Genomic DNA, 13,534 nt, shown 5'->3' with positions numbered 1-13,534 from the left:
CGCAGTTGGCACCATTTGACTTCGACATGCAGTATATTCCAGGCACTAAAAATGTCGTGGCTGATGCCCTCAGCAGAGAGCCTTTTGTACAGTCAAAAATTTTGCACAGATTAACTAGGGCTCCTTATTCCAACCTTCTTGAGCAGGCGGCCAATTTTAAAACGGATGAAGTTCAGAATATGTTTCGGCTTTCGGCGGAGCTTCCTGAGTTGAGGGGTGTGAATGCTCAGATTGAGACTGGAGACACTACCGTGAAAGTTGTGTATACGGCGGGGAGTGTACATGTACGCAGTGATGAGATTTCAGCTGTCATGCGAGCACATCAGCATTGGGAAGATGCAGGTACTATAAGAGCTATTTCACATGTGCAGTACTTAGAATCTCTTGTCGCAATGGGGCAGAACCCGGTGCCCGTTTTCAGTCATGATGAACTCCTTACCAAACAAGTCAATGATGCCGTTGTGGGTCGGGTCAAGTTTTTTATTGACCGTGGTCGTCGGCCCTCTAGACGCGAAAAAGTTCAGGAATCACGTGGGACATTAAGTATATTGAGACAGTGGGGTAAACTGACTACACGCCTGGGGATAGTGTATCGTGTGCCCAAGCTCCCAGTGACAAAAAAGAAGGCTTACCAATATGTTGTACCTGAAGCGCTTAGAATGGCAGTTTTGAAAGGCGTCCATGATGATGCGGGCCATCAGGGTCAGCAGCGTTCATTAGGGTTGGCCAGACAGAGGTTTTATTGGGATAAAATGGAGAAAGATGTCAAGGATTACGTCCACAACTGTAAGAGATGCATTGTGAGCAAAGCTCCTGAACCAGAGGCTAGGGCCCCATTAGTTTCCATTACCACTTCGTCACCACTTGAACTAGTCTGTATAGACTTTTGGTCAGCTGAAGATCACAACAATAAGTCTGTTGACGTTTTAGTAGTCACTGACCATTTTACGAAGTTGGCGTGTGCATATCCGTGTCCTAATCAATCTGCGAAGACAGTGGCACGGGTTCTTTGGAACAACTTCTTTTGCGTGTATGGTTTCCCTGTTAGTATTCACTCTGACCAGGGTGCCAATTTTGAGAGTTTATTGATTGCGGAGCTGTGTCAGTTGGCTGGTATTGACAAATCGCACACCACACCATACCACCCAATGGGCAATGGTCAGGTGGAAAGAATGAACCGAACTCTTGGTAACATGATCCGTGCATTGCCCCCCAGATCTAAAGCCAGATGGCCGCAAATGTTGAACACCTTGACTTTAGCATATAATTGTACAGTTCATGAAACAACGGGTTTTTCGCCTTTCTTTCTCATGTACGGCCGTACTCCGAGACTACCTGTTGACCTTATGTTTGAACCCGTACTTTTGAGTGGAGAAACAGTTGACATTGACAAGTATGTGCAGTCACTCAAGCGAGACCTCTGCAAAGCTATGAAGCTTGCACAGTCAGAAAAACAACAACACAAACAAGCAGAAATGTACAACAAAAGAAGTAAGGGACATCCAGTTGACATTGGCCAAAGAGTTTTATTTTTTTTATTTTTATTTTTACTTTTTTAGGCCAACAAAGGCGAAAGAGGTAAAAAGAAACTGGCAGATCATTGGGAGAGCACAGTTTATGTAGTGATTGACAAAAATTCTGTGTTGAACACATACAAACTCAGAAGCCCTTCGGGTATTGTTAAAACTGTTCATAGGAATTTGATTATGCCGGTTGACTTTCTGCCATTGCTTGAATCAGATGCTGTCGAGGAACAGTTATCCAGTTTGAGTGGTGATGAACCTGAGGACTCTAGTTTTGAGCAGCTTGCAGAAGAAAGGACTACTCAGTGGGTTGCTGACCTCTCTAGCAGCTCTGGTGGTTCTGTAGCAAACAGAGATGAATTGGATGAGCAGAATGTGATGTGTGAGGAAACTGCTCAGGCAAGTGATGGTGTGGAAGTTGAAGGGGAGTTGGTGACATCTGCTAACAGTGAGTGTGAGGTTACTTTTGCTGGTGCTGATTTCCATGTGGGCTATGATAACCGTGGTTGTGACCCCTCTGAATACACAAATAGGAATCAGGATGATTCTGCCTCAGGTGTCAATTTGAGTGGGGAGTATGTCACTGAAGTTAAGGCAGTTCACGAATATAGCACGGTTAATGAGACTTCTCCTACTGTACAACCATCTACCTCTGAAAAGACGGAGTTGTCAGGGAAAGAACCTGATCAGAGTGAGGGTTATCGTACTAGACATGGCAGACTCGTAAAGCCGTTAAATAGGCTCATTCAGACTATGTCTAGTCAATTTGTTAAGAATCTCTTTGGGTAAACCAAAATGATACTATGAGTTACTTATTCTTGTATAACTTTTTGTTTGTTTGTTTTTGGTTCTGTTGTTGTTAATATACTATCTATTGATACAATTTCTGTGTTATATTTTCGTAAAGAGAAAAGAATATGTTATTGTGTGTAGTCTGTTAAGACTGGTAAAGCCGTTAAATAGGCTCATTCAGACTATGTCTCACCTATTTGTTGTGAATTTCGTTTGGAGAAAACGAAATGAGTTGATACAGAGTTTGGGCATTACTTCTTTTTTTTCCTCTCTTTTTTTTCCTTTTTCTTATTACTTCATGTATTTCGCACTTTGAATTTCTTTATAAGGAGTAATGCACTTTTGTGTGTAGTCTATTTAGATAGACAATGATGCAAACTTGGATGTAATCTGTCGATAGGATGTGTATATGGCATGTCTTCCTATGGTTGGGTAAAGGAGTAGCTAACCTTTGCCTTTCCTAGTCCTTTAATGGACAGCAATAATGTTGGTAGACTTTCTTCAGTCTATGTTTGGGGGTTACACCTGATTGCTAAGTAATCTCATTGTGGAGTTGAGTATTTTGTGCATGATTTTGTTTATTTTATTTTGTTTCTTTTTGATGATGAATTAATCTTTTGTATGCTATTCATGGTGTTACGCAAAATCTAGTGAAATCAGTGGGGGTGAGTGTAACGAGGTTGAAATGGTTTTATTTCACAAGATTTTCCTGTTAATATACATTTAATTCTGTTCTACAATTGTTTTAACCAAGTTTCTAAAAATACATAAAAAGGGTCTGTAAGGAGGCAATGGTTCAATTTTTCATTTTAGGGCACCTTTAAACTTTACGTGACTTTACAGACTGCCGACAGCTACAGAAAAGACAAGCAAATGGATCAAACAACTGGACTCGAAACTTGGATTCAAATAGATTTTGTGCCAATATGTTGAATCATGTAGGGTAAAACCATCCAAATATTGTATTGTTACATATTTCATAGACAACTAATCAATGAAATATTTTAATTGTCATACACCCTCATCTTTTCAAGCGACACCCACACACAACTTTAAATTAATTTGTAAGTCTTGTTTTACTATTTGTACTCGAATGAAGCGGTATAAAAGTTTTTGACTTTTTATTTTTCTTTCTTTTTTTTGTGTGTATATTCTGCACAATTAGATTTTTTTAAACAAAAATATCGTATGACTTCAGAAGACTTGGAATGCAACATTAGTTAAAGGACAACTCCGGTGAATTTTTAAGTTTATCTTGATCGTTATATCTTTGTGAGTACAGTCTATATATATAAAAAAAAACGAACCGGACTGGTGCTTGCAACGCGGAGTTATTACAGTTAATGCCCAGAGCCCCCCTCAGCTAAAGCGGCAGCATTGGGGGCATGGACGTAACGGGTGTCTTTGTGCCTCTTAACAGACACAAAATGCAATTAAAATGTCTTTCCAACATGAACAGGGCCCTCACATGAAAACGAGATGCGTTTAGCCACTTAGCCATTGTTTAAATTCACCTGTTTTAGCCGGCTAGCTGTGTCTCGCGCTGAAGTCCCGTGGGAACGCAGCGGTAGCCGGAAAGTCGAGAAGAGCATCATGTTTATGAAGAGGCTCGCTCGTCGGTCCTCAGTATTGAACGTGTCCGAGAGAAACTGTTTTCGATTCTGTAACGTTACTGCTGATCCTGAGGAGAGGACCGCTGCTCATTCAGTTACTCGCTCATGCTCAGTATCAGCTGCTCGTGAGTTCATCAGATCTCTCGGCAAAACATGACTCAGTTCAGTGAACGGTTGGAGATGCAAAATATAATTCAAGACATTAGTTTATTTATATTCGGAGGGACTGTCACTCATGTCAGAAAGTGAGTAACTAAAATAACGTGTGTGGTCAGCGCTGATTTGAGACGCGAACCGTTGAGCACGATTCAGTCCGATTTGGTGAACTGGTTCGCCCGGTTCACTAAAAAGAACCGGTTCAAAAGTACGAATCGATCGTGACCAGACATCACTAGAGTGATGATCCGATCGGGCTCACGAGTGAAGAAGAAATGGTTCGAGTTTGTGCCTTTCTGAATTGTAAAAATTTGCAGCGAACAATTGACTAACTTATATAGACACAACACAGCCGGGCCGGTTGAAGAAAAATGCCATTCCATTGTTAAAGACGGGTGCAGCCACTGTGGAGGTAATGTAAACTTTATTTATCTTTCCATTTGGGCACACACAGCTTGAGGAAAGATGTGCAGTAGCCTAATAAAATAATCGTGCTTTACACACACAACGCTCTTCCCAACTGGACTGCCTATTTTCCGGCTACCGCTGTGTTCCCACGGGACTTCAGCGCGAGACACAACTAGCCGGCTAAAACAGGTGAATTTAAACAATGGCTAAGTGGCTAAACGCATCTCGTTGTCGTGTGAGGGCCCTGTTCATGTTGGACAGACATTTTAATTGCATTTTGTGTCTGTTAAGAGGCACAAAGATACCTGTTACGTGTATGCCCCCAAAGCTGCCGCTTTAGCTGAGGGGGGGCTCTGGGCATTAACTGTAATAACTCTGCGTTGCAAGCACCAATCTGGTTCATTTTTTTTCTATAGACTGTACTCACAAAGATATAAAGATCAAGATAAACTTAAAAATTTGCCGGAGTTGTCCTTCTATACTGTTTCTGATCCGTTTTTGCAATAAATAACAGTGACTGTACATTTATTTGCCTGTTATGTGTTTTATATTGTTGATTAGTGGGTAGGTTTAGGGTAGGAGTGGAGCTAGTTGCTCCGAAATATAAAAGTAACCTATAAATATTCATAAAATCATGTCTACTTTTACTAATGCAAATAATTAAATGTGTGAATCCGTGTGTGGACCACGGATGCTGACTGTCCCACGGATTTATGAGACTGTGAGACCAGGTTGCCCCCACAGTGACTCAATGATTATGTAGGGCAAGGTACCTAATACAGACAGAAAGACTAGTATGTTGATTTTTTTGGGGAAAAAAAACGAACCCAGTGGGAAGACACAGACCCGACTGGACCCGAATATCTCATATTCTACTATAAACTGCTCTTAACAAGTCAATAAACAAGCTGCGAAAAATAACTTTGTCTCAGCCTCCCTAACGTTATAGCTGTCGTCTCCCTCCTTGTACCTGATTGTGATGTTTAACAATATTCCTCTCTTGTTGTTCCAAGCATGCTTGATTCACTCATCATTTCAGCTGTAAAAGTCTACTTTATGTCATGGTGACGGATTTACAGCAGGGCATTTCGACTCGAGTTAACCCGCATATAATAACTTTGACTGTTTGCCCTTTTAAACTAATAACGATTGCCCGTTCAGTGCCATGGCTGCTGACGTTAGCATTATTTATTTGCCATAATCTGCTGCGTCTGACTACCAAAACGTTAAAGTTTCGGCTGACTCTCAAACAAGACGGATCATTCCCATTATTTTTACAGTCACAGCGGAAGGAGACTGCACTCGCGCGTTAGCTGGAGCAACCTGAAATATGAGCTTTTTTATGCAATTTGAGCGTTACAGAAAACATTTATGTGACAGTTCACCTGAGGTCTTGTTGCTGATTTGAAATATATTGTTGAGTACATTTACTGTGCGCATGCATTAAATCAGCCCACTTTCTAAACGGCTGAGCGAGCACGAAAGAGAGTTTGTGTTTTTTTTTGTTATATTTCTAAACTTTATTTCCTGGCTTAACTTTTCTCATCCTAATTTAGCAATTTGCAAGTTATATAAAACACACAAGCCGTGCTGACTATCACGTATTACATAGGCTACAACGTTAAACAGACCCGGGACCCAAAGTAATAGATTGGGATCCGACCCGGACCCGGCTGACCATTTCAAATATAGACCCGAACCCGTCCGGGTCCCGGGTCGGATGCCAGGTCCACGGGTCTCTGTTGCCCCATGAAGACCTCTACTTCCATCACTCAAGAAGAGAGCCAGGCGGGAGTGAAGCATTATTTTATTCTTTTTGTATAAATGCACATTATGCCATCATGGTTTAAGCCAGTCAGTAATGCTCCATCCGACATACTAGCATATGACTTATGCTGCATTCATGTGCTCTTGGAATTATCGTAAATATGAGTTTCCTGGGTAAAAATTTCACATGAACGCCCTCCCATTTCAAAATTTGAATGGGATGAGCTCGTAATCACGACTTCAGATGTGGAAATATCAAATTTCCGATAGCACGTGAAGGTGGCATTACTTAAACTCATTTCAATACTTGTATAAAAGTTACAAAGCCCTTTACAAAGCTGCCGTCACTTTAAGGCCGAACGCACGGATCATATACACTGATACACATCTGATTTCTCCAAACTGTTTACGTTCACTTAAGACATAATTTACTTGGTTTATCTGAATACTCCCTTGTTGACCCTACAAGAGTGATTCCTCAAAGGCTTTCTGCAAAACCCCAAACACCTTTTAAAGAAGAAAAAAAAAAATCATCCACTGACTTTCAAAGCTGCTACAGAAACGACTTTCGACTTTGTAGATCTTGACAGAAATGTAGTGGAGTAAAATGTATGATATTTGTCTTTCATATAGTGACGTTAAAGTCAGAAGTTTCCAGAAAAAATAATACTCAAGTAAAGTGCAGATACTCAAAAAGTGTACTTAAATACAGAACTCAAGTTAATGCACTTAGTTACTGTCCACCTCTCCAGCCAACTCCCTTGAGAGCTGACCAAGCCTGCTCCGCTCATACACAGATCAAACAGATAATGTGTGTCGTCCTTGGCACATGACAATGCACAACTTGTTGCCATATTTACTGATCTAATTTGATACCAAATAGATTAACAATATGACAAACACTCAGAGAAGCGGCTTCCTGAAGACAGAAGCTGATGACTGTAAAATGGAGATGCTACTCTACGTCACCTGACCTGATGATGGTACCATTATTGCTTTGGCCCTTTTAGCAGATACCATTATTTTTTGAATTTCTAACTGTTGTCCTTCTCTGGAAAAGATATAGCTATGCTCAGAGCTTAACTATATATAAACATCATACCAAAAGCATAAAACAGCCTCCTGCAGATCATTATGAATAAGCATGAGGTACAGTATAAGAACTTACCATAAAGGAGAAGGCACTGTCGTTCCTAATGTTGATCCCTAAATAAAGGGGTAGAAATAGTTTGTGAAAAACAGCCTCTAATGTGACATGTCCTGCATTATTTTCCTTAATTAATTCATAAACAAGTGAGTCTTTATATTTACCCGAACTTTACACCACACAAGGAAAGGTCAATAAGTCTCTTAAAATATCAGATAAGATGTTGAGAATATAATTTCAATTCATGCAAATTTTTAAAATTTATTTTGTATTTTTTGCTGGTCCGGTATGGGCTGCTGGTTTGCTGGTCCAGTATGGGCTGCTGGTTTGCTGGTCCAGTAGGGGGTGCTGGTTTGCTGGTCCAGTATGGGCTGCCGGTTTGCTGGTCCAGTAGGGGGTGCTGGTTTGCTGGTCCAGTAGGGGGTGCTGGTTTGCTGGTCCAGTATGGGCTGCCGGTTTGCTGGTCCAGTAGGGGGTGCTGGTTTGCTGGTCCAGTATGGGCTGCCGGTTTGCTGGTCCAGTAGGGGGTGCTGGTTTGCTGGTCCAGTAGGGGGTGCTGGTTTGCTGGTCCAGTATGGGGTGCTGGTTTGCTGGTCCAGTAGGGGGTGCTGGTTTGCTGGTCCAGTATGGGGTGCTGGTTTGCTGGTCCAGTATGGGCTGCTGGTTTGCTGGTCCAGTATGGGGTGCTGGTTTGCTGGTCCAGTATGGGGTGCTGGTTTGCTGGCCCGGTATGGGCTGCTGGTTTGCTGGCCCGGTATGGGCTGCTGGTTTGCTGGTCCGGTATGGGCTGCTGGTTTGCTGGTCCAGTATGGGCTGCTGGTTTGCTGGTCCAGTATGGGGTGCTGGTTTGCTGGTCCAGTATGGGGTGCTGGTTTGCTGGCCCGGTATGGGCTGCTGGTTTGCTGGCCCGGTATGGGCTGCTGGTTTGCTGGTCCAGTATGGGGTGCTGGTTTGCTGGTCCAGTAGGGGTGCTGGTTTGCTGGTCCAGTATGGGCTGCTGGTTTGCTGGTCCAGTAGGGGGTGCTGGTTTGCTGGTCCAGTAGGGGGTGCTGGTTCGCTGGTCCAGTAGGGGGTGCTGGTTCGCTGGTCCAGTATGGGGTGCTGGTTTGCTGGTCCGGTATGGGGTGCTGGTTTGCTGGTCCAGTATGGGCTGCTGGTTCGCTGGTCCAGTATGGGGTGCTGGTTTGCTGGTCCGGTATGGGGTGCTGGTTTGCTGGTCCAGTATGGGCTGCTGGTTCGCTGGTCCAGTATGGGCTGCTGGTTCGCTGGTCCAGTATGGGCTGCTGGTTCGCTGGTCCAGTATGGGCTGCTGGTTCGCTGGTCCAGTATGGGCTGCTGGTTTGCTGGTCCGGTATGGGGTGCTGGTTTGCTGGTCCAGTATGGGCTGCTGGTTCGCTGGTCCAGTATGGGGTGCTGGTTTGCTGGTCCGGTATGGGATGCTGGTTTGCTGGTCCAGTATGGGGTGCTGGTTTGCTGGTCCAGTATGGGCTGCTGGTTCGCTGGTACAGTATGGGGTGCTGGTTTGCCTTTTTCATGCCTGAGTAAGAATATAAATTGTTTAAAAAGTCTGTGTGTGTGTGTGTGTGTGTGTGTGTGTGTGTGTGTGTGTGTGTGTGTGTGTGTGTATGTGGTATATGTTAGGCTGATGGTGTCAGACTGTCCAATAATCGTTAAGTTGTTATTCTCCACGTCATCAATCTGAAATAAAAACAGAATTCATGTTTAGTGTCTAAATACATGATACTGCATAGAAAATAAATGTGCAACAATGAGAAGCAACATTCTTAAAAAATTGAGATTTAAGAACAAGTTTAAGTTAAAAATGGGGTGCTGGTTTGCTGGTCCAGTATGGGGTGCTGGTTTGCTGGTCCAGTATGGGGAGCTGGTTTGCTGGTCCAGTATGGGCTGCTGGTTTGCTGGTCCAGTATGTGGTGCTGGTGTGTGTATGTGTGTGTGTGTGTGCTGTATGTTAGGCTGTTGGTGCCAGACCCATAATTCTTAAGTTGTTATTCTTCACATCTGAAATAAAAACAGAAATCAGGTTAATTGTCTAAATACATTACAAAAACTGCATAAAAACAAATGTGCAATAAAGAGAGGTAATATTCTTACATTTGGACAGTTAAGAACAAAATATTTTAGGAGGTGTACATATTCGGCACTACTTGTCATCTGTATCAGGATTGACTCGATGACAGTTGCAGCCCATAAAAAAGCTAAGTCTGATAAGTAAACCAAATCAAAAAGACTTCAAAGCTTGTAATTAATACCTTAAACCAGTTGTGGAGATTGACATTGTCCAGTTTAATCCGCTTCTCTGGGTCGAGCTTCAGACAACAGCCAATAAAATCGCAGCATTCTGTGGAGAAAGATGTCTGATTATTACCTTAAACTTCACAAACACCACTAGGCTCACATGTTCATTTTTTCTGCATCTAGAAGGTTTCCGAATTCAGATTGTCCTCTGCTCAAATTAAGATCTCACCTTGTGACAAGCCATCTCTGCTCCACATGTTTGCTTTGAGGAGCTTCTCCATGTCTCGGCTCTTGGGAAAATGCCCAGACAGTATAACAAACAACAGTATGCCGAGTGACCACACTGTTGTTTGTTCCCCGTAGTACCTGCCCTTGATCCAATACTCTGGAGGGAAGAACTCTTCTGTGCCTGGAGAAAAATATTTTATTTGTAAGTTTTTACTAGAATATTTATTACCTTGCAAGAAATTATTTGATGCTAACAACATTTTTAACTTTGAGAAACCATAAATACCAGCAAAGGATGTGTAACCCGCAGAGGTAAGAAATTCGCCGCATCCGAAGTCTATTAATTTGACTTCAAGAGTGTCCGGGTTAATCAGCAGGTTTTCTAGCTTTATATCCCTGTGGAACACTCCAAGCTGGCAGCACGTCTGCACTGCAAATATTGTCTGCCACATGATAATACGGGCTAAATCCTCCTCATCCATGGTGCCCGTGTAGCTCTCTAAGAAGACATCCAAGGACTGACAGGGCATGGGCCGCTCCATCACCATAACGTAGCAGTCAGCTTCATCCTGCCAGTCCAGAAGCTGGATTATTTGAGGAACCCTGAGCTGATTTGCTCGAATATGTAGAGCAACCTCGAGGGGAACTGGTGTGGAATAGCGGTCCTAGAAAACACAGATATTATGAGGAGTAGAAGGATTTAAACTTGACACTGGTAGTTTGTCTATTCAAAAAACTGTTCATATGAGATGTATGAAATTAAACGCAGTAACTGAGTGGAAAAAAAGAGAGAGCGCAGAGTACTTACAACACTGACAAATTCTGCATCCTCTTTAGACGCAAATTTCACCGCCACCTGATGAAAAAAAACACACAGGATTTGCGTTAGAATTCATATGTTCAAAGTTTATATATTTCAGTCATTAAACCTGAATTCATGAAACACGTACAGTTTCATAAATAACACTTTAAACATGAAGAGCAGGTCTGACATGTCAAGTGCACTAAATAGTGAATATAAGACACCCTAAGAGTGCTTGGATATGAGAGAGTCAGACAAGTATAATACAACATAAATTAGCTTCTAGATAGATATTGTAAGTAATGAAAATTGATACCTGAAGGTTATCTTTTAAACGAGTCGCTGCATGAACAGCTCCAAAGCCTCCTTGACCCAGTTTGATGCCAATTTCATAGCAGCAGGAATTTATGTCTGTTAAAAGAAAAAAAAGATGTTTTGACATGAAATGTGAAGCAGTGACACCAGCTACATTATCTAAAACCATTTCAACAAGATTTTTCTGATACATATATTAATTGAGTTACTAAATTGAATATTTGTGCTTTCATCACTACAGGACTATTTAAAAAACGACATTTTTTATGTAGTAGGCATTAAAAAAATAAGTATAAAATATACAACTTCACCCATACATAATAAATGAAATATTTAAAAAACACTTTTCCACCAACCTTAACCAAAGCATGTTTTAACGTCAATTTAAAGTATAAACCATTAAACCGCTGATAAAAGTGTGTGTGTGTGTGTGTGTTGGGTTATGTTAGGGTTTTGTTAACAAACTGACCCATAAGGGTTCCCTTTTTAGCCAGCAGTGGGCTCAACTGAGGTGCCACAATGTCCTCTAGTGCACTGTAAAAGACATCGTCGTCACTCGAGTCCTCATCGTCGTCACTCGAGTCCTCATCGTCGTCACTCGAGTCCTCATCGTCGTCACTCGAGTCCTCATCGTCGTCACTCGAGTCCTCATCGTCGTCACTCGAGTCCTCATCGTCGTCACTCGAGTCCTCATCGTCGTGAGTGTCACTAATGATAAGGCCCTCAATTGACTGGTCGTAATGGTCATCTTCAACTTCAGGGTCACCAGTGACTGGTTCTCCCTTTGACTGGTCGTGATGGTCATCTTCAACTTCAGGGTCACCAGTGACTGGTTCTCCCTTTGACTGGTCGTGATGGTCATCTTCGACTTCAGGGTCACCAGTGACTGGTTCTCCCTTTGACTGGTCGTGATGGTCATCTTCGACTTCAGGGTCACCAGTGACTGGTTCTCCCTTTGACTGGTCGTGATGGTCATCTTCGACTTCAGGGTCACCGGTGACTAGTTCTTCCTTTGACTGGTCGTGATGGTCATCTTCGACTTCAGGGTCACCAGTGACTGGTTCTCCCTTTGACTGGTCGTGATGGTCATCTTCGACTTCAGGGTCAACAGTAACTGGTTCTCCCTTTGACTGGTCGTGATGGTCATCTTCGACTTCAGGGTCACCAGTGACTGGTTCTCCCTTTGACTGGTCGTGATGGTCATCTTCGACTTCAGGGTCAACAGTAACTGGTTCTCCCTTTGACTGGTCGTGATGGTCATCTTCGACTTCAGGGTCACCAGTGACTGGTTCTCCCTTTGACTGGTCGTGATGGTCATCTTCGACTTCAGGGTCAAGAAGATAAGAAGGCTCACCTAAAGATAGTAATGACAAATATTACAGTATTAATAAAATTTACTTCAACTGTGCTTCTACATTTTTGACTTTCCTCCCAAAAAACCCAAATAATAACAAAAATAAGCATAGAGCCAGTGCAGACTCCAATAAGCAAAAAGAGTTACATATTCTCATAACATGAACTTTATATTAGGTGGCCTTAACTACTATGTACTAACATTTGAATTAATCATTTTATACAATGCACTTATTGTGTACATGTGTGTTTTTACATTGTACTTGAACTAATTTTCTTACTTGTGCTTAGTTAAGAAGACATATTATATTAAGTCTGCAGAAATATATTTGAAAAACTTCCAGTTTCCAGTTAAAAATCCAGTTAGCATTTAGAATTGCAAATGTTGACTGGACTAAAAAACGCGAATCCAGTCAACATTTTATAAAAGTAGGCTCGTTGCAAAGTTTCTCATCCAAGCCACTCAGTTCTTCTTAAAGGGAAAACCTTTTCACCCAATAATGAAAATTCTGTCATTTACCCTCATGTTGTTCCAAACCTGTATGAGTTTCTTTGTTCTGCTGAACACAAAATAAGATATTCGTAAGAATGTTTGTAACCCAGCAGATGGAGCAACCATTCACTACCATAGTAGGGGGGAAATACTATGGTAATGGTTGCTCTATCTGCTTTGTTACAAACATTCTTCCAAATATCTTATTTTGTGTTCAGCAGAACAAAAATTATACAGGATTTGAACAACATGAGGGCGAGTAAATGAGGACAGAATTTTCATTTTTGGTGAACTATCCCTTTACCAGCTGAAACACTGACACGTAGCATGAATGCTCCACTGTATCTACTTTGACTGTGTGTGTAGTTTCAAAACTAAAGGTGCATTAAAGACATTATAGAAAAGTGACAAGGGCTTTGGTCATTTTTTTATTATTTAAAGAAATTTGAAATTCATTCTTATGAAAATGTATTGTTTTTATGACAAATGTTATAAATGCAGATGATACAATGTGCTTTAATTTGTTTTTATCCTCACTATAACATGTTGTAACTAGTTCCACCACTGCAATTTCTAGTAACAATTAAAACCATTTAAAAATGAAACCCCTAATTAAAACGTTTTAGTTGAATTAATTATAAAAACAGGTTGAGTAAACATACATTTTAAAGTTGAAGTCAA

The 13,534-nt window shown here is 41.7% G+C and overlaps 1 protein-coding gene and 2 long non-coding RNA genes across 3 annotated transcripts; all 3 read right to left on the bottom strand.

Annotated features, from left to right (window-relative positions):
• Positions 1–1,636: 1,636 nt before the first annotated feature.
• On the bottom strand, positions 1,637–7,690 carry LOC137087224 (uncharacterized). The gene is made up of 3 exons (XR_010907532.1): positions 7,571–7,690; positions 7,428–7,465; positions 1,637–1,863 (listed from the first exon to the last, which is right to left on the bottom strand). It is a non-coding gene; the product is annotated as an uncharacterized lncRNA (long non-coding RNA).
• Positions 7,691–8,805: 1,115 nt separating this feature from the next.
• Positions 8,806–10,634, bottom strand: LOC137070689 (serine/threonine-protein kinase pim-1-like). Its single transcript, XM_067438092.1, has 5 exons — positions 10,602–10,634; positions 10,177–10,555; positions 9,892–10,071; positions 9,677–9,765; positions 8,806–9,425 (listed from the first exon to the last, which is right to left on the bottom strand). Exons 1-5 carry the CDS (start codon positions 10,632–10,634, stop codon positions 9,420–9,422), a joined length of 687 nt encoding a protein of 228 aa, XP_067294193.1. The 3' UTR covers positions 8,806–9,419.
• A 63-nt stretch (positions 10,635–10,697) lies between these two features.
• LOC137087212 (uncharacterized) lies at positions 10,698–11,566 on the bottom strand. The gene is made up of 3 exons (XR_010907531.1): positions 11,477–11,566; positions 11,009–11,103; positions 10,698–10,746 (listed from the first exon to the last, which is right to left on the bottom strand). It is a non-coding gene; the product is annotated as an uncharacterized lncRNA (long non-coding RNA).
• Between the last annotated feature and the right edge of the window lie 1,968 nt (positions 11,567–13,534).

Source organism: Pseudorasbora parva, chromosome 1 (assembly GCF_024679245.1).
Source record: "Pseudorasbora parva isolate DD20220531a chromosome 1, ASM2467924v1, whole genome shotgun sequence".
Taxonomy (NCBI): domain Eukaryota; kingdom Metazoa; phylum Chordata; class Actinopteri; order Cypriniformes; family Gobionidae; genus Pseudorasbora; species Pseudorasbora parva.
The sequence above is the reverse complement of the archived record's forward strand: the minus strand, read 5'-3'. Positions and strand labels throughout refer to the sequence as shown.

Coding starts and splice junctions, on each gene's coding strand:
- LOC137070689 (XM_067438092.1), bottom strand. CDS start 10,634: ATGAACAGTTTTTTGAATAGACAAACTACCAGT. Junction 10,556..10,601: donor TGAATAGACAAACTACCAGT/GTCAAGTTTAAA, acceptor TGTGTTTTCTAG/GACCGCTATTCCACACCAGT. Junction 9,766..9,891: donor CAGAGATGGCTTGTCACAAG/GTGAGATCTTAA, acceptor CTTTCTCCACAG/AATGCTGCGATTTTATTGGC.